At 42.6% G+C, this 25,547-nt stretch overlaps 1 protein-coding gene across 3 annotated transcripts in view; it reads left to right on the forward strand.

The window, feature by feature from the left end:
• Positions 1-25,547, forward strand: part of SLC4A4 (solute carrier family 4 member 4) — a 368,399-nt gene that overhangs the window by 286,007 nt on the left and 56,845 nt on the right. For all 3 annotated transcript variants that reach the window (XM_069743508.1, XM_069743505.1, XM_069743507.1), the window contains exons 9-13: positions 7,533-7,690; positions 11,239-11,326; positions 12,153-12,307; positions 12,556-12,669; positions 19,375-19,549. In XM_069743508.1, the coding sequence (XP_069599609.1) occupies positions 7,533-7,690; positions 11,239-11,326; positions 12,153-12,307; positions 12,556-12,669; positions 19,375-19,549 (690 nt within the window). The remainder of the gene's footprint in view (positions 1-7,532; positions 7,691-11,238; positions 11,327-12,152; positions 12,308-12,555; positions 12,670-19,374; positions 19,550-25,547) is intronic.

The raw sequence follows: 25,547 nt of genomic DNA on the forward strand, positions 1-25,547 counted from the left end.
GAGCAGAATGTTTTAATGGAAAAGATTCAGTATTGTTTGTATTTTATTCACTGGTGTTTGTATACATGGGGGTCCAGTGGGCGGTCCTTCTAGTGATTAATGGCTATCTCTGCATACACAGTCATACAGGTAGGACTGTCAATCATTAAATAAGTCCGCCCACTGGACTCATATACCTACAAACACCAAGGTGTTTTCAATGAATGAAATGCAAGGTTTACTGAAACATTCCCACAAAAATGTATATCAATCTGATCATCTCCACCAGCACTTTAGATCAGATACTATTTTCAACTTGACAGGTTGCCTTTAATTTATGCAGGATACATTTACTGAAAAACATGTCAGAAGGGAGGACAGATCCTCTGGAAGGGCTCTTTTTTTCGGTAGCCTTTTCACCTATTTAGGAAGGTTTCTGGTATTGAATACTTCAGTCCTGAGTAATTGATCGGTAGATCGAGATCTTCAGTGCCTAAGTTCATGGCTTCCATGGGGGATTAATGTTGTGTATTTATGCTCATATATAGGTGGTCCGCTGAGCTTAGGCTAAGATTATATGCTCTTGTGTTTTATTGGAATACTTCCATTGCTATATACTATAGCTAAATTGTGACATTTTCTAGGCCTACAAATGTCAGCTTGTCAAGCAGAAACAGGTGAGAGGATATGCATGCTGGCACTGCATGGTAACCACAGGCAGGGTGAACAAGATGCAGTAGGGTATTAAAGGGATTCTCCAAGACCCTAAAAACAAAGGTTAGAGGCACATTATGTGAGCAGTGGGACTGAATGAGATTAGGACAAAGGCTTGCCAAGTTGCCACTTATTTTTATAGAAACAGTGCCACTCTTGTCCAAAGGTTGTGCCTTTATCGAGATGAATTTCTATTCCAAACACAGCCCATGGACAATAGAGGGTTTTTCAGTTTAGCTCATTTAGGGTGCATCTATACTGGCCGATTATAGGGAACCAGAGTTCCTAGGAACGCTCTTCCCAAGTAATCCATATATTCCAGAGGGCCATTCCAATGCTGCTGACCGACCAGCAATATCCAATGCGAAAAAAAAGGTGGACCGGCACATCCAATAATAAAAAATCCTCAAGCTTTATTCCAAATAAAACACATTTGATTGTAGCACCTCAGATTCAGGCTCTGTGACTAAGGGCACAGTAGGCACCAGAAACGCATCAGAGCGGTTCCTGTACCACCTCATCCAAACAATAGATATGGATTTGGAATAAAGCTTGAAGAGTTTGTTATTATTGGCCTGTCCACCTCTTTTTTTGCTTCCCAAATAATCATCTAAACAGGCTGACAATTGCCCAACAAGTGAGAAAAGGGCTTATGCGGACGACCGTAAACATCGGACCAGTGCTATCCGTCATTTTGACGGATAGCACTCGTCACCATGTTATTCAGTGGTCCGTGTAGAAGTCTGTTTTTTCCCTTGGTCAGAGTCTCAGCATGCCTGAGTTTGATCCGATATTTGTATCGCACTCGGCCATGCAAGTCAATCAATGCGTTGAAATCATTGGACTGCACTCGGATAACATCTGAGTGCAGTTTGATTTCCACAGACTAACAGAATGGAGAAGATGGAGACTTTTTTTCTATATTTTCTCATCCAAGAGAATCATATTGCACTGTGCTCAGACTCTGATCACACTTTGATTTGCATAATCGACCTGATTTTCTCAGATGGGCAAATGAATCGCCCCGTAAAGGTACTCGGCTCCGGGTCCTGCGGTTCTCAGGGGGATGTCACAGTGGCTGACCCAGTCTGTGGCCCTGGGACGTCCGTGTAAAAGGGAAAGGTCTTTGAGGGGAATGTTCGTGACGCCACCTGTGGTATTCGGTCAGGGTGACCGACTCTGCTTTAAGGGGTTCGCTGGGGTGATGTTATGGCAGCTAGATGGTATACCTTCCCACATGTGAAGTGTATCCCCAGGGCTTCCCGTTGTGTAGATGGTGGTATGGTGAGAGGCGCAGGGAAGAACGAGGACACAAGGTTGCAGTCTCTTTACCTTTACTGAAGACTTCAGCATCCACAGTCCAGGGCACCAGATCACAGGGCAGGCAGAGTCCGGCTGGTTTGGAGGCAAGTCCAGAGTCCCCTTGTCCAAGTGGAAATCAGTAGCCTTCCTCTAGCGCCGTGGTGTAGTCCCTTGCTGCCTAAGGCTTCATATAAGGTCCTCGCAGATATAATGTCTCTCTCTCTGTCCCCCGGATAGGATAGGACAAACCCGTATGACTGGTGGCTTGAGGCGGTTTATAGGGCCTCTATCATGCCCTAGCCTCTAAGGGGTGCCACCGTGCCTTCTGGGTGTAGGGCGGAAAGGTAACGTGTAATTAGCTGTCTTGCCGGTCTCTGGAGCAAGTCATAAAGGGTCATTGCTCCCTCGGTGTTCCGGCTACAGGGATCCTGCGCCTCAGAAGGAGGCAGCCTGTGTAGAGCTGGTCCCCTTCTGGTATCCACTCCTTTGCTACGACTCCCTTGCACGCTCACTGCAATACAGTTCTGCCTTCAATGTCTCTTTCTAGGAGCTGCAGCTCTAAGGTCATGCACAGCTCCGTATCCTTCTCCTTTGTTCTCTGACAGGATCCCACCCCTGTCAGTGACCAACTAACTGAGCGGAGCTCAGCCAGCAACTCGCTAACTTTCCCTACAGGCAACCAGTTTTACCAATGTGGGGAGTGACCTAATAAATACTGTAAGAGCAAGAGCTCCCCCTGGTGGCCTGGAGTGTGAAATGTGTTGCTTGTTTGTGATACCTGGATGCAGTTATCCTTCTTTGCCTCCAAACATAGCATCACTCTCCCCGAGAGGAAAGCAATTACTACTGCGACGACCAGGACCCTGGGGCGCCACACAAACATACGGTTGTCTGCACCTAGCCTAATGCTCATTCGTCAAATGAAATGCTGTTTAAGCTTGCATAAAAATCAATGTTTTTGACAGCAGCACATATCTTGTGTAAACAAGATATGTGCTGCCGAGAATAGTGATATTGTATGCGCACTGAACGATCATATAAACTACCATTCTGTGCCCTAAGAACTGCAGCCGGCCTGTCTAAGTAGGCTATTAATTGACTGCAGATTAGTTTCTCTGCAGCTGATCAGTAGTTGTTTGTCGGCCAGTGTATGCGCACCCTTCGTTTTTGGATTATTGCTCTAGTGCTATAGATTTCTATCTACCATTACTGTAACCAAGACCCTCCACATTGCAAGTATATACGGTGCTTTCTTTAATAGACTTTATTTCTAGTGTACTTGGGTAACCCTTTATAGTTTAGGTTTAGAATCACAAAGATATACTCAGTGCCTCTAGTTATTATCACATATTTGATTTCCACCAATATCCCTGTTTGTATAGTGCTTGTATGTAGGGCTTCTGGTTAATTGCTTCAATGCTAAATACTCATTTTCTAGAACTTTTTGTTTCTCCCTTTTGTGGAGAACAACATCTATAGGGATTTTTCCACTATTATCTATTCCATCCACTGAAAATACCTTCTCCTTAGATTTGATCCCAGCACAATGATATGCAGTTAGGTCCAGAAATATTTAGACAGTGACACAAGTTTTGGCATTTTAGGTGTTGATCAAAATATATTCAAAATACATGTATATAATCAATATAGGTGTGCAGACTGTCAGCTTTAGGGCTCCTTCTCACTTGCGAGCAACTCGGATGAGTCTCACATGTTTAAAACCCGGCTCTGCACCCGGCAATCAGATCGGAGCGTGCGGCCGCATAAGAATACATGCCGCCGCATGCTCCGCTCCTCTGTGCCAGGTGCAGTGCTGGGGTATTGCCGTGCGAGACTCATCCGAGTCTCGCGCAAGTGAGAAGGAGCCCTGAATTTGAGGATACACACATGGTAATTGAAGTAAGAGTTATGCAATTGCAGCTCTTTAATATGTAGCTGCCTCTTTTTAAAGGGACCAAAAGTAATTGGAAAATTATCTCAAAAGCTCTTTAATGAGCTATTCTATCATTAATCCACCATCAGTTAAGTAGGTAAGTGGTCTGGAGCTGATTTCAGATGTTGCATTTTTGTATTTGGAAGCTATCGCCCTGAAACCCCAACATGCCGTCAAGGGGGCTCTCAGTGGAACAGAAACAGACAATCATTAGGATGAAAAAAAGAAGAAATTATTCAGAGAGATAACAGAAATGTTCAGCAAATTGAAGAGAGAAGAACTTCAGCGATGAACAGGTGACGGAGTAAAATTTCACATTTATTTAGGCTCGTTAAAAATGCTAGTTAGTAGATCCAGCAATTCCACAAAATACTAATAACCTATAATACATATTCTACCTACATCATGATTAAGTAGGTATGTCAAAACGCGTAGGTTAATCAGGTTATTAGTAGATTTGCTGGATCTACTGTCTAGTATTTTTAACTAACCTTAAATAAATGTGAAGTTTTACTTACTACCCTGTTCATTGCCGAAGTATCTTCAATCTTCATTTTGCTTGTCTGTGGTCCCAATTTGGGCAGCACTTTGCAATGATTCCCTGTTAGGAATACAGGTGCTTTGGAATCTGGTCAGCTGACCCATCCTCTCCGTTGTCAGTAGAAATTTTAGGAGTGGTCAAATAAACTATTGAGCTTGGGAACTCAAAAAGGCCTGAATGTCCATTGAAGACAACAGTGATGGATGATCACAGAATCCTCCCCATGGTGAAGAAAAACGTCTTCAAAACATCCACCCAAGTGAAGAACATTATCCAGGCAGGAAGTAGATGTTTCAGGATCTAAGTCTACCATAAAGAGAAGACTTCATTAGCCCAAATACAGAAGGTTCAGCACAAGGTGCAAACCATTAATCAGCCTTAAAAATAGAAAGGCCAGATTAGACTTTGCAAAAAAAAATCTAAAATAAAGCCAGTCCAGTTCTGGAAAAGTGTTTTTTTGACAGATGAAAATAAGATCAACCTGAAAAAGAATGATGAGAAGAAGAAAGTTTGGAGAAGGCTTGGAACAGCTCATGATACAATGCGTACCAGATCCTCTGTAAGACATGGTGGAGACGATGTGATGACATGGGCATGCACAGCTTCTAGTGGCACTCGGTCACTATTGGTTATTGTAGATGTTACTCGTGGAAGAAAACAGTAACCCGCACTACCGGTCAGATATACTGTGACTATTCCTGGTTAATTAACCATCGCTGGTCCGCAGATCTCGGGTGCCATCAGCCAGAAAAATTGTAGATGTGACTGAAGACAGTAGCAGCCGGATGATATACTTTCTGCTCAGATTCCACCAAATACAGCAAGGTTGATAGGACGGCGCTTCACAGTACAGATGGACAATGGCCTAAAACATACGGAAAAAGCAATCCCGGATTTTTTTAAAGACAAAGTGGAGTATTCTGCAATGGACAAGTCACTCAGTCGATCTCAGCCCCATCGAGATTACATTTCACATGCTTAAGACAAATGCTTAAGGCAGAAAAAACCACAAGAAAGCAACAACTGAAGTCAGCTGCAGTAAAGGCCTGGGAAAGCATTACAAAGGAGGAAACCAAGCATTGGTGACGTCCATGGTGCCCAGACTTCAGGCAGTCATTGTCTGCAAAGGATTCTCTACAAAGTGTTAAAAATGAACATTTTATATAGGAAAAAGTGAATTTGTCCAATTACTTTTGAAGCCCTGAAATTGAAGAGGCTTTGTAGAAAAATGGTTGCAATTCCTAAACATTTCACAGGATATTTTTGTTTAACCTCTGTAATTAAATCTAAATTCAATAACATCTCAGTTGTTGCATTTTGAATCCAAATTGGTGACATGTTGAGCACAAATCGCAAGGATTCGGTCACTGTCCAGATATTTCTGGGCCTAACTGTAGATCGAAAATCTTGTATAATGCATGAATATATTTTTATTGTATTTGTTTAGACAATAGGTAAACAAATTACCATATATTCTCAACATTTCAACCTTGTTTTTTTTCAAGATCTGTGTTAATATATACAGGAAAATAATAAAGTGCACTAAAATAGAAGTATAACATAAATAAGGAGAAGGTAAATAAAAGGATCAAATATAATTAATGTAGATAATGAAAGAAAAATGATGCACCAAATATGCAACAAAATAATAATATGGACATAGTTTAGGAACAAACGGAAAACCTGATGTAATCTCGCCAAGATCATCTCAGACCTCTGTAGTCACTTGTATAGTTTACCTTGACTATATATTCAGGAGAAAATCTGGGACCAGACATAGCATTGATTATTCAGATGAGAAACACTATTGCCTGAAAACTGTTGTATGCATGGCTCCTCCCGTCCTTGTATGCATGGCTCCTCATCCCCATCCTTGCATGCATGGCTCCCCCCTCCTGTCCTTGTATATTGGCTCCTCATCCCCATCCTTGTATGCATGGCTCCTCCCTCCCATCCTTGTATGCATTGCTCCTCATCCCCATCCTTGTATGCATGGCTCCTCATCCCCATCCTTGTATGCATGGCTCCTCATCCCCATCCTTGTATGCATGGCTCCTCATCCCCACCCTTGTATGCATGGCTCCTCATCCCCATCCTTGTATACATGGCTCCTCATGCCCATCCTTTTCTGCATGGCTCCTTAACCCCATCCTTGCATGTATGGCTCCTCATCCCCATCCTTGTATGCATGGCTCTCCATCCCCATCCTTATATGCATGGCTCCTCATCCCCATCCTTGAATGATTGGACCCAATCCTTGAATGTATGGCCCCCATCCTAATATGTATGGCCCCCATCAAAAAACATACAAAAAAATAAAGCATCCCACTTACCTTCCTGCGCTCCCTCCCAATGTCTTGTTCTGGTGCCAGCAGCTGCTTTATAATTGTAAGAAGCGCAAGGCAGGGACGCCATGCACTGCTTACAAGCAGAGCACAGCTGCCTGAACACTCACTGCTCCCCATGCCAGAACTGTGTGCATGGAGTGCAGTGAGTATTCATTGCTATTAAGCAGGGTGCTATTACAGAGAAATGAATATTAATTGCCAGCACAGTGAATATTCATTTCTCTTTAGCAGCGGGCATCGGAGTTAGCCACATCAGATGGCCCCTGCCTCAGTAACCCGCTGCTCTGCCACTTTCCCTTCATGTCCTGGACCCTCACTCGAGTATAAGCCGAGGAGATTCGTTTTCAGCACAAAACAAAGTGCTGAAAAACTTGGCTTTTACTCGAATATTTACGGTATACGCTTTTTAAACTGCGTATTGTCTAATTCACATTAATATGCTATGATAATGTATGAATTGTCAATACAAGTTACATTAGTATATTGTGGCAACATTTAAGAAATTTTCTAATTTTTGGTTTGTTTTTTCTGCAGTAGTAGACATTTCTTCTAAGCCTTTTTTTAAATGACCCGAAGCACAAGTGTGATTCTTTGTCTTGTGACATGTTTGATCATTTGTGCTGGCATTTCACATGGTGTTCATTGTTGAATCAGCATCCCATTGTATGAAGAATATGCATGCAAACGACTTACGCCATGTCTGCTTATGTCTTAGCTAAAGAACAAATTCATGAAGAAACTGCCAAGAGATGCTGAAGCCTCCAATGTCCTTGTCGGAGAAGTTGACTTCTTGGAGAATCCTTTCATTGCATTTGTCCGGTTAAAGGATGCCGTAATGTTTGGATCTCTCACAGAGGTTCCTGTGCCCACCAGGTACAATAATAGTTTATTTTCTTTCTTGTGTGGTCTGTTTAGGATCATAAATAACTGGTAAAAGAATGTGTTTAGCAGCTGTGAACAAAATTGATAAATTTAATAGCGTATGGAACAAAGAGTGTGAAAATATTGGTCTGTATGTGTGAAGATAGGCCTGATCCACCTCCAAATCACCTATCAAGAAAACATGGATGCTAATAGTTTTTATTAGGCGCACATTAAAATATCCAAGTAAGTGTGCAGTTTGCCAATTTGAACATGGACTTGTGTGGCGCTCATTTACTCTTGCCTTTTGAAAGTCCGACATCCCGAAAATGGATCTCATCATCTCTCTTATCTTGGTATCCATCTCTTCTTTCACTTAGATGCCTTCATTCGTCTTAAGGTAATTTACAGTAATAGCTTTCAGATTTTCTATGAAAATATACCAATAACAGTGTATACATAATACCTTATAAGACTTTGTAGGTTCAAGTAAATAAATGATCCTCACTGTGAACTACCAACTTTCTGCTAATCTTTCATGACATCTGTTATGCAAGGTAAATGCCGGCGGTGTTATACAGCCAGCGGTTGCCTATAACAAGTCTTGATCAAGTCTAAACACAGTTATGTCTTAAAAAAAACCTCTGATGTAAAACTATTTTATGTTTCGTAGTTGTTGTTTTTTTAAGAACTAAAATCTAAAAAAACACTATAAAAGTTGTGTACTGCAGAATTGCCAGTCTTGTCTACGACACATTGAATGCTATAAAAACAAATGAAAAATTTTAGTCAAATTTCATGTTTCTCAGTACATAATATGTTAAAGTGAATGGTGTGATTAAAATCTAAAACTTGTCCCGCAAAACTACGAGCCCTCATATGGCTTTGTAGGCAGGAAAGTTGTATTTCCTGGAAAGGTTCAGTTTTTTTTTAGTGTAAACACATATTTTATATCTTTATTTAAATGTTCTTTTTTGTTACTTTTTTTTAAAATAGATTTCTTTTTATAAAACCTCTGTTCAGGGGATTCTTAGATGTAATTGTTATAGAGATGTAACTTTTTTCGAAATATTATAGTAAAACAATAAAACAGGAATAGGATAATGCATAACATTAATGGAAATAATGCCTTTTATGCGTTTTATGGATTTTTTTTCAAATATCCATTATGCATTTATTGTCTTTAGCACCAAGTTTTATCAGTAATTTAGCAATTCAATTAAATTTACATTTGTGAGGAATGTGGAGTCATTCGCAGTGTCTGAATCCGGTGAAAATCCGATATGGGAATCCCTGGAGAGCAATGTGTTTAGTGGAACGTCTCCGCATTCTGCTAACAGCCGTCCATGGAAACTTATCAAGCTCTCGTTTGCTGTTATAAATACCAACTAAAAGCAGAGGAGCACAATCCTCAATATCATATTGGCTATAAAGACAAACAAATTCAATCCAAATATTATGAGCAGATAGATCCCATCATGACTGGTCTATTTCAATGGGTATGGTTTGTGCCACAAACAGTGACTGTTTAAACTTTATTTTAGCTTTAAGACTATCAACCTACAGTTAAATGAACACTCATGTCTCTCCCGGGTTTAGCCTACAATTTATGCTTTTCAATGTTTTTCAGTGTTTTCACATGGCCTAAACTTATGCATAGTGCTGCTGTGTTTTCCTTTTTCTATATAATGCAGTCTCGCAGCTTGCACATGTTCACACTTAGGAGGTGTTGGTCAGGTTTTTTTCTGTATATTTAACTATCGGGTGTTGGCTGCCTCCAGACTGATTCTGCACTCTTCCCATTGACCTGCATGTGACCGTAATCAGTTCTACCTGCTCATAAATTGTAGGCTAAACCCAGAAGACACGAGTGTCATTTAACTGTAGGTTGAGAGCCCGAGAGTGACATATACAGTAGAACAGGGACCCATCAAAGGGAGGTTACCTTGCCGTGGTTGATGGGCATACATGAATTTGCCAATTTATGCTCCAAAAACCTTCATTTTTATTCATTTTTGGAAGTACATTTTTTTGAGTAGTAAAATCTGGATTCAATGTTTTTAATGTTTTTCAGTGTTTTCACTTGGCCTAAACTTATGCATAGGGTTGCTGTGTTTTCCTTTTCTAGATATGAGATAGATATGGGATAGATAGATAGATAGATAGATAGATAGATAGATAGATAGTCTTGTACGCAAAATTTTGCTCACATATTCATTAAAGGGAAGCCTTTAAAGACAACCTGTCATCACTTTCAATTTGAGATCGGCATCAGGAGATATTGATAACCATATGGCTACATCCCCACGGTCAGTATTAGGCCAAGTGCAATGCGATAAAAAATCGCATTGCACTCGGACCAATATTAAGCTATGGGGCAGCTCCCAGCAGCCGACTTTTTGTCGGCCGTTTTCCTCGCATGCTGCGATTGTCTCAGACCGAGGAAAACTCTCGGCTCACTCGCACCCATATAAGCCTATGGGTGCGAGTGAGACAGCGCACACCACTCGGATATCATCCGAGTGATGTGCACTATAAGCGGACCCCAGCAATGGAGGAGATGGAGAAATTCATTTCTCCATCTCCTCTGCAGCTGTGCTCCGATCCTCCCTGTGCGGGAGAATCGGGGCACAGACGCATGACACTCGGCTCCTGCTCTGCTGCGAGCAGGAGCCGAGTGTCATTAGCATATTGCATCCGATAATCTCGCATCAGGTGCAATACGCCAGTGTGACGCCAGCCTTAGACAGCGCTTTGGAAGCAGCACATGTCCGCTCTGTCCAAAGTGCTGCCAGCTTTTCAACGTAGGTGATTCCGCATGTGTTCATTGAACCATGTGGAATCACAGTGCCCAATACATTGGACTGGTGATATTTATCTTATGGAGACTGAGCATCTCCGCAAGATAAATAGACATGCTGTGGTCTGGAAAGACGCGCCACATGTCCATCTCCGCAGGGAAGCCGGAGGCGTCTCCCTGCACGCATAGTGGAGATGGGATTTCATGAAATCACATCCACTATGCTGTAACATCTGGCCGCTGCGGGTTGGACGCTGCGGATATACACAGCGTCCAACCTGCTGCGTTTACTGACCTTGAGAACATACCCTATTACTTTGTACCACAAACAGTAAATATTAACTCAGAAAAAAGTTGATATTTCCACACACTGTATGCATAGTAATTAGAGTATCCTCAAAGACGAAGTTTTTTGTGCACTGAGCCAATCCTGTGCAATTTACCGTACTCTTCCTTTATAATAATACTCTTCATTTATATAGCGCTAACATATTCCTCAGCGCTTTACAGTTTAACAGTTCATATACAAGTCATAAGTAACAACGTTCAAGATAATACAATAATTAAAGGAAAAATAATTGTGACCCTGCCCGTAAGAGCTTACAATCTACAATGTCCTTTGTCATATTACATTGAAAAGTATTCCGCACATATATATGTCTAATTATAATGGTAATTATTTGTTTAGATTTAATATTGTTACAATGTTGTTTCATTTTTCTCTCTTCTCTTTTTTACTTACAAACTGTTTTGCATTCAGATTCCTTTTCATCCTACTGGGACCAAAAGGAAAAGCCAAGTCGTATCATGAGATTGGAAGAAGTATAGCTACTTTAATGTCTGACGAGGTAACGCTGACGTATCTTTATTTATTTTTTATTAAAGATGTATATTTGTGAAGTCAAGTAATAGCCCTTAATATAAAAATATGTAATTTTAGCACCGTGGAATACATTGCTGTTAAACATTAGTAGTAGCATATAAGAACAATTTTAGCACATTTTGGGCTAATCGATGAGGGGATTGGCCGCATGATATCTTTGCTGTTGCTAGAGCCAATGATCAACTGTAACACGTCTGCAAAAAAATAAAAATTCAAGAGCTGTTTTGGTTATTCCAGATAATCTTTATGTTTTTTGGTGCACTGAATCTGTAAATGACCTTCGTTTTGTCATAGGACATCACGTTTCCTGACAATTTAGGTAGCTATTTTTAAGTAAGGCAATACCACGAAATAATGACAATAGACTTATAAAATTAGTTTTTTATTACAAATTTTTCATGAAAATAATTTTTTGAACTGAAATTAACACACTAAGGCGCACTAAAATCGACCTTTTATTTCCTGTGAGACTCCTCTTAGTGCTTTTACGCTTGTGAGTAGTATCCGGAATGTCTGTCTGAAGCATCCAACAGTAGTCTGCCATCATTGTAATGCTCCATTTTCCCTGGTATCTTCTCTACTCACTTGGGTGCAATGGGAGGAAAACAGGAGGCTTGTTCCTTTAAAAGTTCATAAACCCAGAAGCAAAACAAAAAACAAACAGCCTTTAGCTCAGGCAAACAAAAATACAAATGTCCGTAGTAGGGCTGTGCTCCGCCAGGCTTGTGGGATGTATTTCGAAACATTTCTTTGGACTTTTTGTAAAAAATACTGTAATCATATCATTCTAGGTATTCCATGATATTGCCTATAAAGCAAAAGACAGGCAAGACCTGATTGCTGGAATTGACGAGTTTCTGGATGAGGTGATAGTGCTTCCACCCGGTGAATGGGACCCTGCAATAAGGATAGAACCGCCAAAGACTCTTCCATCTTCTGATAAGAGGTACAGTTCTGAATTCTATATATTCATTTTGTAAATTCATTAACAAAGTTAGAAGAGGATAGTGTATAACCTTTCCACGGAGCATTATTAGATTACATAAAACTGATTATAACATTTCTTGATGTATCTATTTAGAAATATTTGAAATATATATATGGTTTCCATTCTCCTTGGATATGATCTGTTCATTGCTACTGTATATGTTATTAAATATACTTTGACAGTCCCTATTATTGTCCTACCCACAGGAAAAACATGTACTCAGGTGGGGAAAGCGTGCAGATGAATGGAGACACTCCACATGATGATGGTCATGGAGGTGGAGGCCATGGTGACTCTCCGGAGCTGCAGAGGACTGGACGGTCAGTGATACAATAGTATACAGTGTCCTAGACAAATATATCAGTTGTTGCATATATACTACTGTTCTGTCTAAAATGCCATTGCTTTAAAGGTTGTGCAGTTGACATTTTAAGGGTTGGACTGCAGGGAGGGCAAAAAAGAAAATTAAATGCTGAGACACTACAAAATAGGGACCTCCACAACCATCCTGGTCATTAATGCTTGACAACCAAACCCAGGATCTGAGTACTGCTAATTACTCTATAGTGCTGTGTACCCATATTATTGAGGCACTGTGTATTTCATTTATTTTATCACGATGCTGTTCTATGATTTTTTTTTTTTGCCTAATTCATCTCACCTAGTTTTCCCTCAGAAAAATGTGAAATGGACCCCCACATTCTGTTCTGCATAGGATTCGCAATAGTTTTCAATCAACTCATGGGAACAGTTGGTGATAGTTCACAAAATTACCAGGAGTGGATGATCAAAACAACTTCATTGAGTTTATGGTGCAAAATATCTACTATATAATTGTCTAAGGATCACTTCCGTCTGTCTGTCTGTCTTTCTGTCTGTCTTTCTGTCTGTCTCTCTGTCACAGATATTCATTGGTCGCAGCCTCTGTCTGTCATGGAAATCCAAGTCGCTAATTGGTCGCGGCAAAACAGCCATGACCAATCAGCGACGGGCGCAGTCCGGCGGAAAAATGGACGCTCCTTCCTCCCCGCACTCAGTGCTCGTTCCATAATCCCCTCCAGTCAGTGCTCACACAGGGTTAATGGCAGCGTTGACCGTGGTGTAACTCACTCGGTTAACGCTGCTATTAACCCTGTGTGACCAACTTTTTACTATTCATGCTGCCTATGCAGCATCAATAGTAAAAAGATCTAATGTTAAAAATAATAAAAAAAATAAAAAATAGTTATATACTCACCGTCCGTCGGCCCCCCGGATCAGGAACAGGCCTTTCCCACTCCTCGCGACGTCCCGGTGACCGCTCCATGCATTGCAGTCTCGCGAGATGATGACGTAGTGGTCTCACGAGACTGCTTTGATCGGGGGGCCAACGGAGGGTGAGTATATAACTTTGTTATTTTAATTCTTTTTTAACAGGGATATGGTGCACACATTGCTATATACTGCGTGGGCTGTGCAATATACTACGTGGGCTGGGCAATATACTACGTGGGCTGGGCAATATACTGCGTGGGCTATGCAATATACTGCGTGGGCTGTGCTATAAACTACGTGGGCTGTGCAATATACTGCATGGGCTGTGCAATGTACTGCGCAGTCTGTGCAATGTACTGCGCGGGCTGTGCAATGTACTGCGCGGGCTGTGCAATGTACTGCGCGGCCTGTGCAATATAGTATGCGGGCTGTGCAATATAGTACGCAGGCTGTGCAATGTACTGCGTGGGCTGTGCAATGTACTGCGTGGGCTGTGCAATGTACTGCGCGGGCTGTGCAATGTACTGCACGGGCTGTGCAATATAGTACGCAAGCTGTTCAATATAGTACACGGGCTGTGCAATATAGTACGAGGGCTGTGCAATGTACTACGCGGGCTGTGCAATGTACTATGCGGGCTGTGCAATGTACTGCGTGGGCTACGCTATACACTACGTGGCCTGTGTTATACAATACGTGGCCTGTGTTATACACTACGTGGCCTGTGTTATATACTGCGTGCATGGTACTGCGCGGGCTGTGCAATATACTGCGTGGGCTGTGCAATATACTAAGCAGCCTGTGCAATATACTACGCGGGCTGTGCAATATACTACGTGGGCTGTGCAATATACTACATGGGCTGTGCAATATACTGTGTGGGCTGTGCAATATACTCCATGGGCTGTGCTATATACTTCGTGGGCTCTGCTATATACTCCGTGGGCTGTGCTATATACTACATGGCTGTGCTATATACTACGTGGCTGTGCAATATACTACGTGGCTGTGCTGTTTACTACGTGGGCTGTTATATACTACGTGGTTGTGCTATAAACTACATGACCGGCCGCAAACAATCAGCGACAGGCGCAGTCTGGCCGCGAATTGGCGCGGGATTTGAACCACGCTTCGCTAATTGGTTGCGGCCGGCCGAATCCTGTGTATTCAATGTTTTATTCTCTAAAATCTTCATAAATAAACTACATACATATTCTAGAATACCCGATGCATTAGAATCGGGCTACCATCTAGTATGATATAATAGCAGGATATCAGTACAAGCTCATTTTCATTTGTATGCCCTCATTCAGGTGTCCATTTTTCTCACATAGAAAAAATGGATTAGTGATGAGCAAGTGTGCTCGTTACTTGAGACTTCTGAGCATGTTTGGGTGGTCTCCGAGTATTTTGGGCGTGCTCGTAGATTATGTTTGTGTCTCCGCAGCTGCATGATTTGTGGCTGCTAGACAACCTGAACAAGTAATGGGATTGCCTGTTTGCTAAGGAATCCCCACATGTATTTAGGCTGTCTAGCAGTCTCAAATCATGCAGCTGCAGAGACAAAACCATAATCTACGAGCATGCCCCAGATACTCAGAGAACACCAGAGCATGCTCAGAAAACTCTAGTAACGAACACACTCTCTCATCACTAAAATGGACCTATTATTTTGATCAGGCATTGATCATAATGTAATCAGAGTTTGATCAGAGTGTGGGCTAGTGTCATCATTTTACTCGCACATGGAGAAAAAAAGTCTGTGAAAATCGGATCGCACTTCGATGGCACTGAAGCTTGCAAATTTTTTCATTACCCATACACTTGCATTGCCAACTTTGATTCCACCTCAAATCAAAATCAGACATGTCTCCGGGATTTTCTTCAGACTGTGCAGTCCACAAAAAATCACCAACATGTGAATGGCTTTCTGTGAAAACCACAGGATAGCACTCATACTCAAAAATGGACATCTGAATGAGGCCTTAATGAGGTTATTAATGGTTGTCTGAGGAATGGTCAGTCATCATGAATGTACTTGGACACACAAATCATCAAGATCCATTTCTGGCAGCTCTCTTTGCCATTGCTGACCTATGAAGTTTCAGATGTTCCAAATGTACTCAATGGCAGACAAGTCCAATAACACTGCAGGTCATGGTAGAACATTTAGGCTACACATGCTGATCACAGTAGAATGAGCAAAATGCAGCCTGGGGTTGTTGTGGTGAAGAATACTTATTGAGACAGTCAGTGTAACATCTAGATATTAGTGTACTTGGAATTGAGACTAGAGAGGTTCGTATACCGTACATTTTCACACCTCACAACATAATCCTGTGAGTACTACCAATGTTGCGTTGATTCATGAAATTCTATTCGTGGAGTTGCCCACATGATCTCGTTTGATTTAAAGATAAGCAACATAATGATCCATTCTGTACTGCAAGTGAAATTAGATGTCACATACCAAGCCTATGGCATTAAATAGTGTATACACAGACAATCAGAATGTGTTTACACAGCTTTGGGCTATGACCTCACGTCACTGCTGTCAAAAGCCATCATGGTGGAGAGCAGGAGGGCAACGGAGACTAGAATGGCAGTCTATTGTCTTTCATGATGAGTTTAGCTTTTGTCTTGGATGCAATTAGTCTGAAGACCACATGGAAAATTCCATGCCGAGGCCTTCATGAATTAACGTTTCTCGTTTTACTGTGAACAGTCATGTGCTACTATTGCATGCAGCATCTCCTGATTTGCAGAGGGTGATTCCTGTACTTGATCTTGATTATTTCCATGCCATGTATATTCAGCTTGGCAGAACATTCCTCTGACCAGCATTAATCTCATTGATAGCATGTCAATGAGCATTGAGCAAGGTGTTGGACCTGATGACCCTGGAGGTCTATTCCAACTTTAACATTCAATGATTCTATGAAATGTTTGTATATTTGCTCATGACGCTCATACTCGATACAGCACGGTGACTCAATTATCCAAGGAAGAATGACTGAAAATCCTTCATACAATAATTGCAATACTCTTGTTTGGCTACAAAGACCATTTACAAGCTGTTATACTTTCAAAACGGGGTGCGAGTAGGTACTAACCATGCAAGGTGCCCAAACTTTTACTTCCGCCCATTTCATTTTAGTAATTTTTAAAGTGCGATAGCTGAAGATATATATATATATATATATATATTTTTTTTTTTTTTTGCCTAAAATACAAAGAAAATGTGTCATCCTTAGCTTTAGGCCTTTTTGAGACCATTTCATCTTCAACTTGCTTAACTGTTAATAACTAGCGATGAGCGAGTGTACTCCTTGCTCGGGTTTTCCCAAGCATGCTCGGGTGGTCTCCAAGTATTTGTGAGTGCTCGGAGATTTAGTTGTTGTCGATGCAGCTGCATAATTTACGGCTGCTAGCCAGCCTGAGTACATGTAGGTGGTTACCTGGTTGCTAGGGAATCCCCACATGTATTCAGCCTGTCTAGCATCCGCAAATCATGCAGCTGCGTCAACAAAAACTAAATCTCCACCGAACAACGAGTACACTCGCTCATCACTATTAATAACAGTAATTTTGACCAGGGGGGCCAAAACTTTTACATGTTTTGTAGAAATTCATTTTCAGCAACAGCGTGGCAATCTGCTGAGGTTCCCCTTCGCCCACCATAGTTGTATGTAGCGCCCCAGAGTCCTGGTGGTTGCAGTGATGTTGCTCTCCCACCAGGGGGAGTGATGTTATATCTGATGGCACCAAAGGAGTTAAACCCTGCCAGGTATCACAGCCACACACACATTTCACACTCCAGCCCACCAGGAGGAGCTAAGGGTTCTATCTACTAGGCCACTCCTCACATTAGGGTAATACTGGTGGGTTGGTTAGGAAGAGAGGCAGAAAGAGTTGGGAGTTGGAGGAGAGAGGAGTTCCTGGCTGGATACTAGCGAGAAAGGTCTCCAGGCCGAGCTGGCTGGAGCAAGGCCCAGTCAGATCCAGACTACGGTCTGAGGAGGAGGACAGAAGGCACAAGGAGCTGTGCCTGCACCTGATTGCGGCAGCATCCTAGGAAAGGACAAGAAGGGAAACGTGTCGTAGTGAGTGAGAAATGAAGGTGTAGCAACAGGAGTAACAAATCAGTGGGAGACAAGCTAGAAGCAGGCTGCCGCCACCTGAAGCGCAGTACCGGTGGCCGGAGCACCGAGGGAGTAATAGACTCTATGGCTTTACTTCAGAGACCGGCAGGGCAGTCATCTCCAAGTTGGCTGTCCGACCTAAGAGCCTAAGCAGACAAGGTGGCAACGCGGAGGAGGGGCGACACTAGGGTCCCTATAAAATAGCCTCAGGCCACCACCGTCATACGGGTTTTGTCCTATCCATCTGGGGGACAGGAGAAGAGTAACAAGAGTGAGGACCCTATTAAGAGCTAATGCAAGTAGGGACCTACTACATTACTGTGTGCAAAGGGAAGGCTACTGATTTCCACCTGGATCAGGGGACTCTGTAGTTGCCATCAGACCGGCCGGACTCTGCCGACCCTGTGACCTGGTACCCCGGACTGTGGATGCTGAAGCCTTCAGTAAAGGTAAAGAGACTGCACCCACTGTGTCCTCGTTATTCACCGTGTCTCGCATCACCCACCATCAACATCTACACTACTGGGAAGCCCTGGGGAAACACTTCACCTGTGGGAAGGTATTCCATTTATCTGCCATAACATCACCCCTGTGGACCCCTAAGCAGCGTTGGTCACCCTGACCGAATACCACAGGTGGCGTCATGAACACTTGACAAACTTACATCACCTTCAATTGGGCGCCCCTTAGCAGGGCCACGGACCGGGTCGGGCCACCGTGATATCTCCGCAGAAGGGACTGAAGGACCTGGTACCAAGTACCCCATTGCCCTGCTCCTGGGGGCGATCCATGTAATCTAGGTTTGCAGTTAGGGGCGCACTCAGATGCGCACCCCAAGCTGAACTCCTAGTTACACCTCTGCTTATCATAAATGATTGCTCCCATTTTCATAAATAGAAACAGTTGGATAGTGCTCTCCCGATGTTAATACTATTATTCTATATTTTACTGCTGATTACCAGGGAGACCCGCCACCACTGCTACAACACCCTAAAAAAGTATTCATACCCTGTGAACTTTTTCAAATTGTCATGTTACACTCACAGGCTTAAATGTATTTTATTGGGGTTTTATGTGTGGTTAGCACGGCAGCCTTACAGCTCTGGGGTCCTGGGTTCATATCCCACCCGGAACAACATCTACAAGGAGTTTGTATGTTCTCCCCGTGTTTGTGTGGGTTTCCTCTGGGTTCTCCGGTTTCCTCCCACATTCCAAAGACATACTGATAGGGAATTTAAATTACGGGGACCGATAATGTCTCTAAAGCGCTTTGGAATTAATGGCGCTATGTAAGTGAGTAAAATAAATAATAATAAATAAATTAAGATGTTTTGAAATTGTTGCTGCTGTTGCTTCATCAGTTGCATGTTATCACCATGTCTATCGATCCTATGAATTCCATAACTACACAGCTTTTCCTTCTTGATGTTGCAATTTCAATTTTAAAGAGCGTGCGGATATCCTGTACATATTAGAACTATTATATATTATGATTGTTTTATGTTATTATTATTCTAAGATTATTGTTATATCTTGCATACTATTATATTATTACAGTACTGATGTACAGTATATCGTTCTGACAGACTCTTCACTTTATTTAATATATTAACATTTTTATATTAACAGATTTTGTGGAGGATTAGTTGAAGACATCAAAAGAAAGGCCCCCTTTTTTGGCAGTGACTTTTATGACGCATTAAGCATCCAGTCGCTCTCAGCCATACTTTTTATTTACTTGGGAACTGTGACCAATGCTATTACTTTTGGTGGACTTCTTGGAGATGCCACAGAAAATATGCAGGTACTTACTTCTTTCCTAAGCATTGGTATCATGCTAGTTTTCTAGGAAACACTCTCCTACTCAGGGCTCGTAAGGAACCTGTGACTTTAGGACAAGCCGCAGATGGAGACTGCTGCTCCAAGAAGTGGTTAAAGGGGTTTGAAATGACTCCCTCAACCAGCGTGAAATAATTTATTGGAATTTACTTGTATTTTATTATATATCACCATTTCATTGACCTTTATCTCTTTTTGAGGAAATTTACCTCTGTTTAGGCTGGTTTCACATTTGCGTTTTTTGCCGCTGCGTTTTAGCGCAAAAAAAGCATGTTTTTTTTTCTATACTTAACATTAAAAACGCATGCATTTTTTTTCATGCGTTTTGCTGCGTTTTGATGACGCATGCATCGTTTTTATGCTTGCGTTTTGTTGCGGAAATGCAACATGTAGTAATTTCTAGAGGCGTTTTTTGCCGCAAAAAAAGCATGCGCTTTTTTGCGGCAAAAAATGTATTGCTGTCTATGTAAACGCATGCGTTTTTAAGCACATGTGTTTGCTTGCGTTTTTAAATGCATGCGTTTTAATAGAAAAACACAAGAATACACACTGATAAGCCACTCCCCAACCCTAACCCTAACCCTAACGGGATCTTAACCCTAACCCTTAAGGGATCCTAACCCTAACCCTAGGGATCCTAATCCTAACCCTAACCCTAGGGATCCTAAGCCTAACTCTAACCCTAAAGGGATCCTAACCCTAACCCTAAAGGGATCCTAACTCTAACCCTAACCCTAGGCATCCTAACCCTAACCCTAGGGATCTTAACCCTAACCCTAACCCTAACCCTAGGGATCCTAACCCTAACTCTAAAGGGATCCTAACCTTAACCCTAACCCTAATGATCCTAACCCTAACCCTAACCCTAGGGATCCTAACACTAACCCTAAAGGGATCCTAACCCTAACCCTAGGGATCCTAACCCTAACCCTAACCCTAGGGATCCTAACCCTAACCCTAGCGATTTCTGTTTATAGTGGGTTTTCTAGTTGATTTTGATGATTGGCAGCTGTCACACACTTCTCATCATGCGTTTCAAAAACGCAAACGCAGGAAAAAACGCATGTAAACGTGTCAAAACGCCGTGTTTTTTTACCACATGCAAAAACGCATGCATCTAAAAACGCAGCGTTTGCACGCGTTTACATGCGTTGTTTTCACCACATGCGTTTGCGTTTAAAACGCTGCGTTTTTAAACGCAAATGTGAAACTAGCCTTATATCCACCACCCTTTATAGGAACAGAGATATACTTGTGCCCATATATAAAAGTAGAGAAAGAGAATCAACTCAATGAGCTAAAAAAGAGTTAAAAATATTAGATTTTGTCATTTTTTCCATTGAGGAAAATGATCCAATATCACATGTCTGTGAGGGGCAAAAGTATGTGAACCTTTGCTTTCTGTATCTGGTGGGACCTCATTGTCCACAATGTTGATTCGTTCTGCACATCGGCTTTGAAAAATTTAGCCCATTCTTGCCTACAAAACTAGGTTGGTGGGCTTTATGTCGGTGGGTGTTCTCCTATGAACGGCCCGCTTCAGGACCTTCTACAATATTTCAATAGTATTAAGATCATGACTATGACTTGGCCATTCCACATTTTACTGTTCTTTAACCATTCTTTTGTAGAACGACTTGTGAGATTTAGGTCTTTGTCTTGCTGCATGACCCATATTCTCTTGAGCCTTCCTGGCACCAGTTGCAGCCAAGCATACCCAAACCGTGATAATACCACCATCATGTTTCATATGTGGTATGAGTTTTGTATGTTTTTTATATCAGTCAGTGCCAGAGCATGGTTAAAGCCACCTCTCACAATGTACTGAACGTTGACTGAAGCCGCGCCGGCCGTACCTCCATGACTTACAACTCAAGGCTGCCTGGAGGAATAAAGTTCATTTCCCCCAGGTAGTTGTGCTTTCAGTGCGGCTAAAATCATCAGAACACTATTAGCCTGTAGGTTTATCCCATACAGTATCTGGAGATTAGTAGTATTTTCTCACATGGCAGGTTCCCTTTAAAGGGGTTGTCCACTACTAGGACAACCCATTTTTTATCTGAATGTTTTCCCTCGATAAAATAAAAATACTTATACTCCGCCCCTGTGCTCCACCGCGCCATTCCAGCTGTGTCAGCACTTGCATTCTCACATGAGGTTGCTGCGTCACCCAGACCTGCACCCAATCATCGCCGGTTTCACTATCACCGCCTTCAGATGAATAAGTAATCAAGAGGAAGTGAGAGCTGCAGCTGCTCTTTAAGTAATAAATAATCAAGAGGAAGTGAGAGCTGCAGCTGCTCTTTAAGTAATAAATAATCAAGAGGAAGTGAGAGATGCAGCTGCTCTTTAAGTAATAGGTAATCAAGAGGAAGTGAGAGCTAGGGTTACTCTCCCACTTCCTCTTGATTACTTATTACTTGTAAGTCTTAGCAGTGGACAACCCCTTTAAACAGAACTTGCCATATGAAGAAAAGGCTGTTAACCTGCAGATATAGGTTTAACTGCAAGGTGAGTGCCGACACCGCTGAAACAGCACAGGAGGTGAGAATAGGTGTTTTTATTTTAATGGGGGCAAACATTCAGATTGAGAAGGGGTTGGCCTAGTAGTGGACCACCCCTATAAAGATATGTAATATTAGACCATTTTCCTCATTTATAAAATTACAAATTCTCTAATTTTTTACGTATTAGTTTGATTTGGGTCTCTTTCTCTACTTTTATAACTTTTGTAATAATATTATTCAGTTTAAGGTGAAAGGTATGCTGAAGTAAGGAGAATTCAGAAGGGCTCTCAACCTTTCAAGCACCACTGTGTAAAATATGGACATGTTAGTACATTATACAGTACATACATTAGCACATTACACATGCATGCACATAGTCCAAAACTGCACACAAGCATGCTGTATGTAAAATATGCACATGCGCATAATGCAAACAGTATATGTACAGTATATGTACAGCATGCACAGTATGCATATACACAATGTCATTTTTGTAATGCAGCTGTTCAAGCAAATATACAGCTCTGGCAAAAATTAAGAGACCACCACATCAAAACCCTGTCATGGGCAGCCCAATCTCCAGACCTGAACCCCATTGTAAACCTGTGGAATGTAATCAAGAGGATGATGGATAGTCACAAGCCATCAAACAAAGAACTGCTTAAATTTTTACACCAGAAGCAGTGTGAAAGACGGGTGGAAAGCATGCCAAGACGCATGAAAGCTGTGATTAAAAATCATGGCTATTCCACAAAATATTGATTTCTGAACTCTTCCTGAGTTAAAACATTAGTATTGTTGTTTCTAAATGATTATGAACTTGTTTTCTTTGCATTATTTGAGGTCTGAAAGCACTGATTTTTTTTAACCCCTTAATGACCGCCAATACGCCTTTTAACTGACCTGAGATATAAGAGAATAGCCTCCCCATACAGGTGACAATCCAGCATCTATCGGCTGTACATTATAGCTGACAACTTGCTGCATCAGCCACAATCAGTGTTTGCACTGTCCAAATCTGTTTAACCCCTTAGATGCTGAGTGTCAATAGTGACTACATCATATATGTTAGGACTACAGAGATGGGTACGAGAGTGGACCCTCTGGACCGTGGAAGTCCCCCTCGTGGGCAAGCAGACCCGGTGTTAACCAACCCCTATACAGGGGCTGTTTAGGAGCAGGCCCAGAGGTTACCTTACCACGGTAGCGGATACCAGAAGGGACGGCTCAAGTAAAGGGAAGGCTGAAGAGTAGACAAAACTGAGGACCGGAATCAGCAGCGGAAAATCCAGAGGCAGAAGACACGGGAACGGAAGGCAGGAATCGGCAGAGGAGAACCAGGGACGGAGAGGGAACTGAAACAAAGTAACGGAAAACAAACACAGTAAATACTAGCGCCGGACCGCAGAGCAAGTACAGAGACACAGCGAACGGCCAGAGACTAAGCAAACACTAAAGATACTCAGGCACCTCCTAGCAGAGGAGGTGGCCTGAAATACCGTGCTCTCCATGGTGATTGGCTGCAGATGCACCACATCCGGTGCTAGGTGATCCGGAGCTGTGAGGCTGTATCTAATGCTGAAGTCTGCGCGCCTGCGCAGGAGCGCCGGAAGTAGGAGCGCAGGAACGAGCGATGCCAGAAGAAGATGGCGCCGCCCGAGAGGAGGAGAGGACAACGCGCCGAGCGCTGAAAGAAGAGCGAGCGAGGGGAGCGGACGCGGCACGCTGAGGACCAGGAACAGAGCGGTGAGCAGCCGCTGTAACAGTACCCCCCTCTTTAAAATCTCCCTTCCTAAAACTAGAGAGGAATTTGTTAAGTAGACGAGGTGCATCGATATTCTCTCGAGGTTCCCAGGATCTTTCCTCAGGCCCAAACCCCTTCCAATCCACTAGGAAAAACTCTCTCCCGCGAATACTCTTCTTGGCTAGAATATCCATCACCTCAAAGATGTTATCAGCATGGACAGGCTGAGGAGAGGTACAGGAAGAAGGATGGAAGCAATTAAGAACAATAGGCTTGAGCAGAGACACATGAAAAGTGTTGGGAATCCGGAGCGAAGCGGGCAACTTCAGCTTGTAGGCAACTTCGTTGACTCGACTCAGAATCTCGAAGGGACCGATGAAACGAGGACCAAGTTTATAGGATGGTATCTTGAGCCTAATGTAACGAGAGGCGAGCCAAACTTTATCGCCTGGTAAAAATGAGAAAGAATCTAAGCTTTTCTTGTCGGCATGTCTCTTCATTTTAACAGAAGTCTTTTTGAGAGCCTCTTTAACCTCACCCCAAATTGCAGAAAAATTTAAAGTCAAAGAGTCTGCTGCCGGAACTCCAGTAGTGGAAGAAATTGGAAGAGGCATATTCGGATGTTCTCCGAATACGACATAAAAAGGAGACTTGGCTGAGGATTCACTAGAATGATTGTTATAGGCGAATTCGGCCCAAGGCAGAAGGTTTACCCAATCATCTTGGTGGGAATTGATGAAATGACGAAGATAGGCAGTCACAATCTGATTTGTTCGTTCAGCTTGACCATTAGTCTGAGGGTGATAGGCTGATGAAAAATCTAGTGATACCTTCAAAAGCTTGCATAACGCTCTCCAGAATCGTGATGTAAACTGGACTCCTCGGTCAGACACGATGTTTAAAGGGAACCCATGGAGTTTGAAGATATTAGAAATAAAGATCCTCGCCAATTCTGGAGCTGAGGGAAGTCCAGACAAGGGAACGAAATGGGCCATCTTAGAGAACCGATCTACCACCGTAAGGATGGCTGTACAACCAGAGGATCTCGGTAAATCGGTAATGAAGTCCATGGCGATGTGTTGCCAAGGACTCGAAGGCACAGGAAGAGGAAGTAACCCTCCACGAGGTAATTGTCTAGGCACCTTGCACTTGGCACAGGAAGGGCAGGAGACGACAAACTCCTCGACATCATGACGTAACGAGGGCCAACAATAGTAGCGAGAGATGAGAAGGGAGGTTTTTCTAATCCCGGCGTGGCCTGCCAATTTGGAGGAATGTCCCCAACGCAGCACTGTCTCTCTGTCCTTCTCAGTGACAAATGTTTTACCCGGAGGTGGACAGCTTATACTTAAAGGGGCCACAGTAACGATTTTACCGGGATCCACAATATGCGCTGGTTCCTCGTCGATGTCCTCAAGCTGCGATAGTCTGGACAGGGCATCTGCTTTGACGTTCTTGTCGCCAGGACGAAAACGAAGCTCAAAGTCGAAGCGGGCAAAAAACAGGGACCATCGAGCTTGCCGTGGATTAAGTCTGTGTGCAGTCTGAAGATAGGCCAAATTCTTGTGGTCAGAAAAAATCACAAACGGATGAACGGCTCCTTCCAGAAGATGCCTCCACTCCCCAAGAGCCAGCTTTATGGCCAAGAGTTCTCGGTCCCCAATGGTATAATTACATTCCGATGCTGAGAATGTCTTGGAAAAGAAGCCACA

The sequence above is a fragment of the Ranitomeya imitator genome, chromosome 1, assembly GCF_032444005.1.
Source record: "Ranitomeya imitator isolate aRanImi1 chromosome 1, aRanImi1.pri, whole genome shotgun sequence".
NCBI classification, from domain to species: domain Eukaryota; kingdom Metazoa; phylum Chordata; class Amphibia; order Anura; family Dendrobatidae; genus Ranitomeya; species Ranitomeya imitator.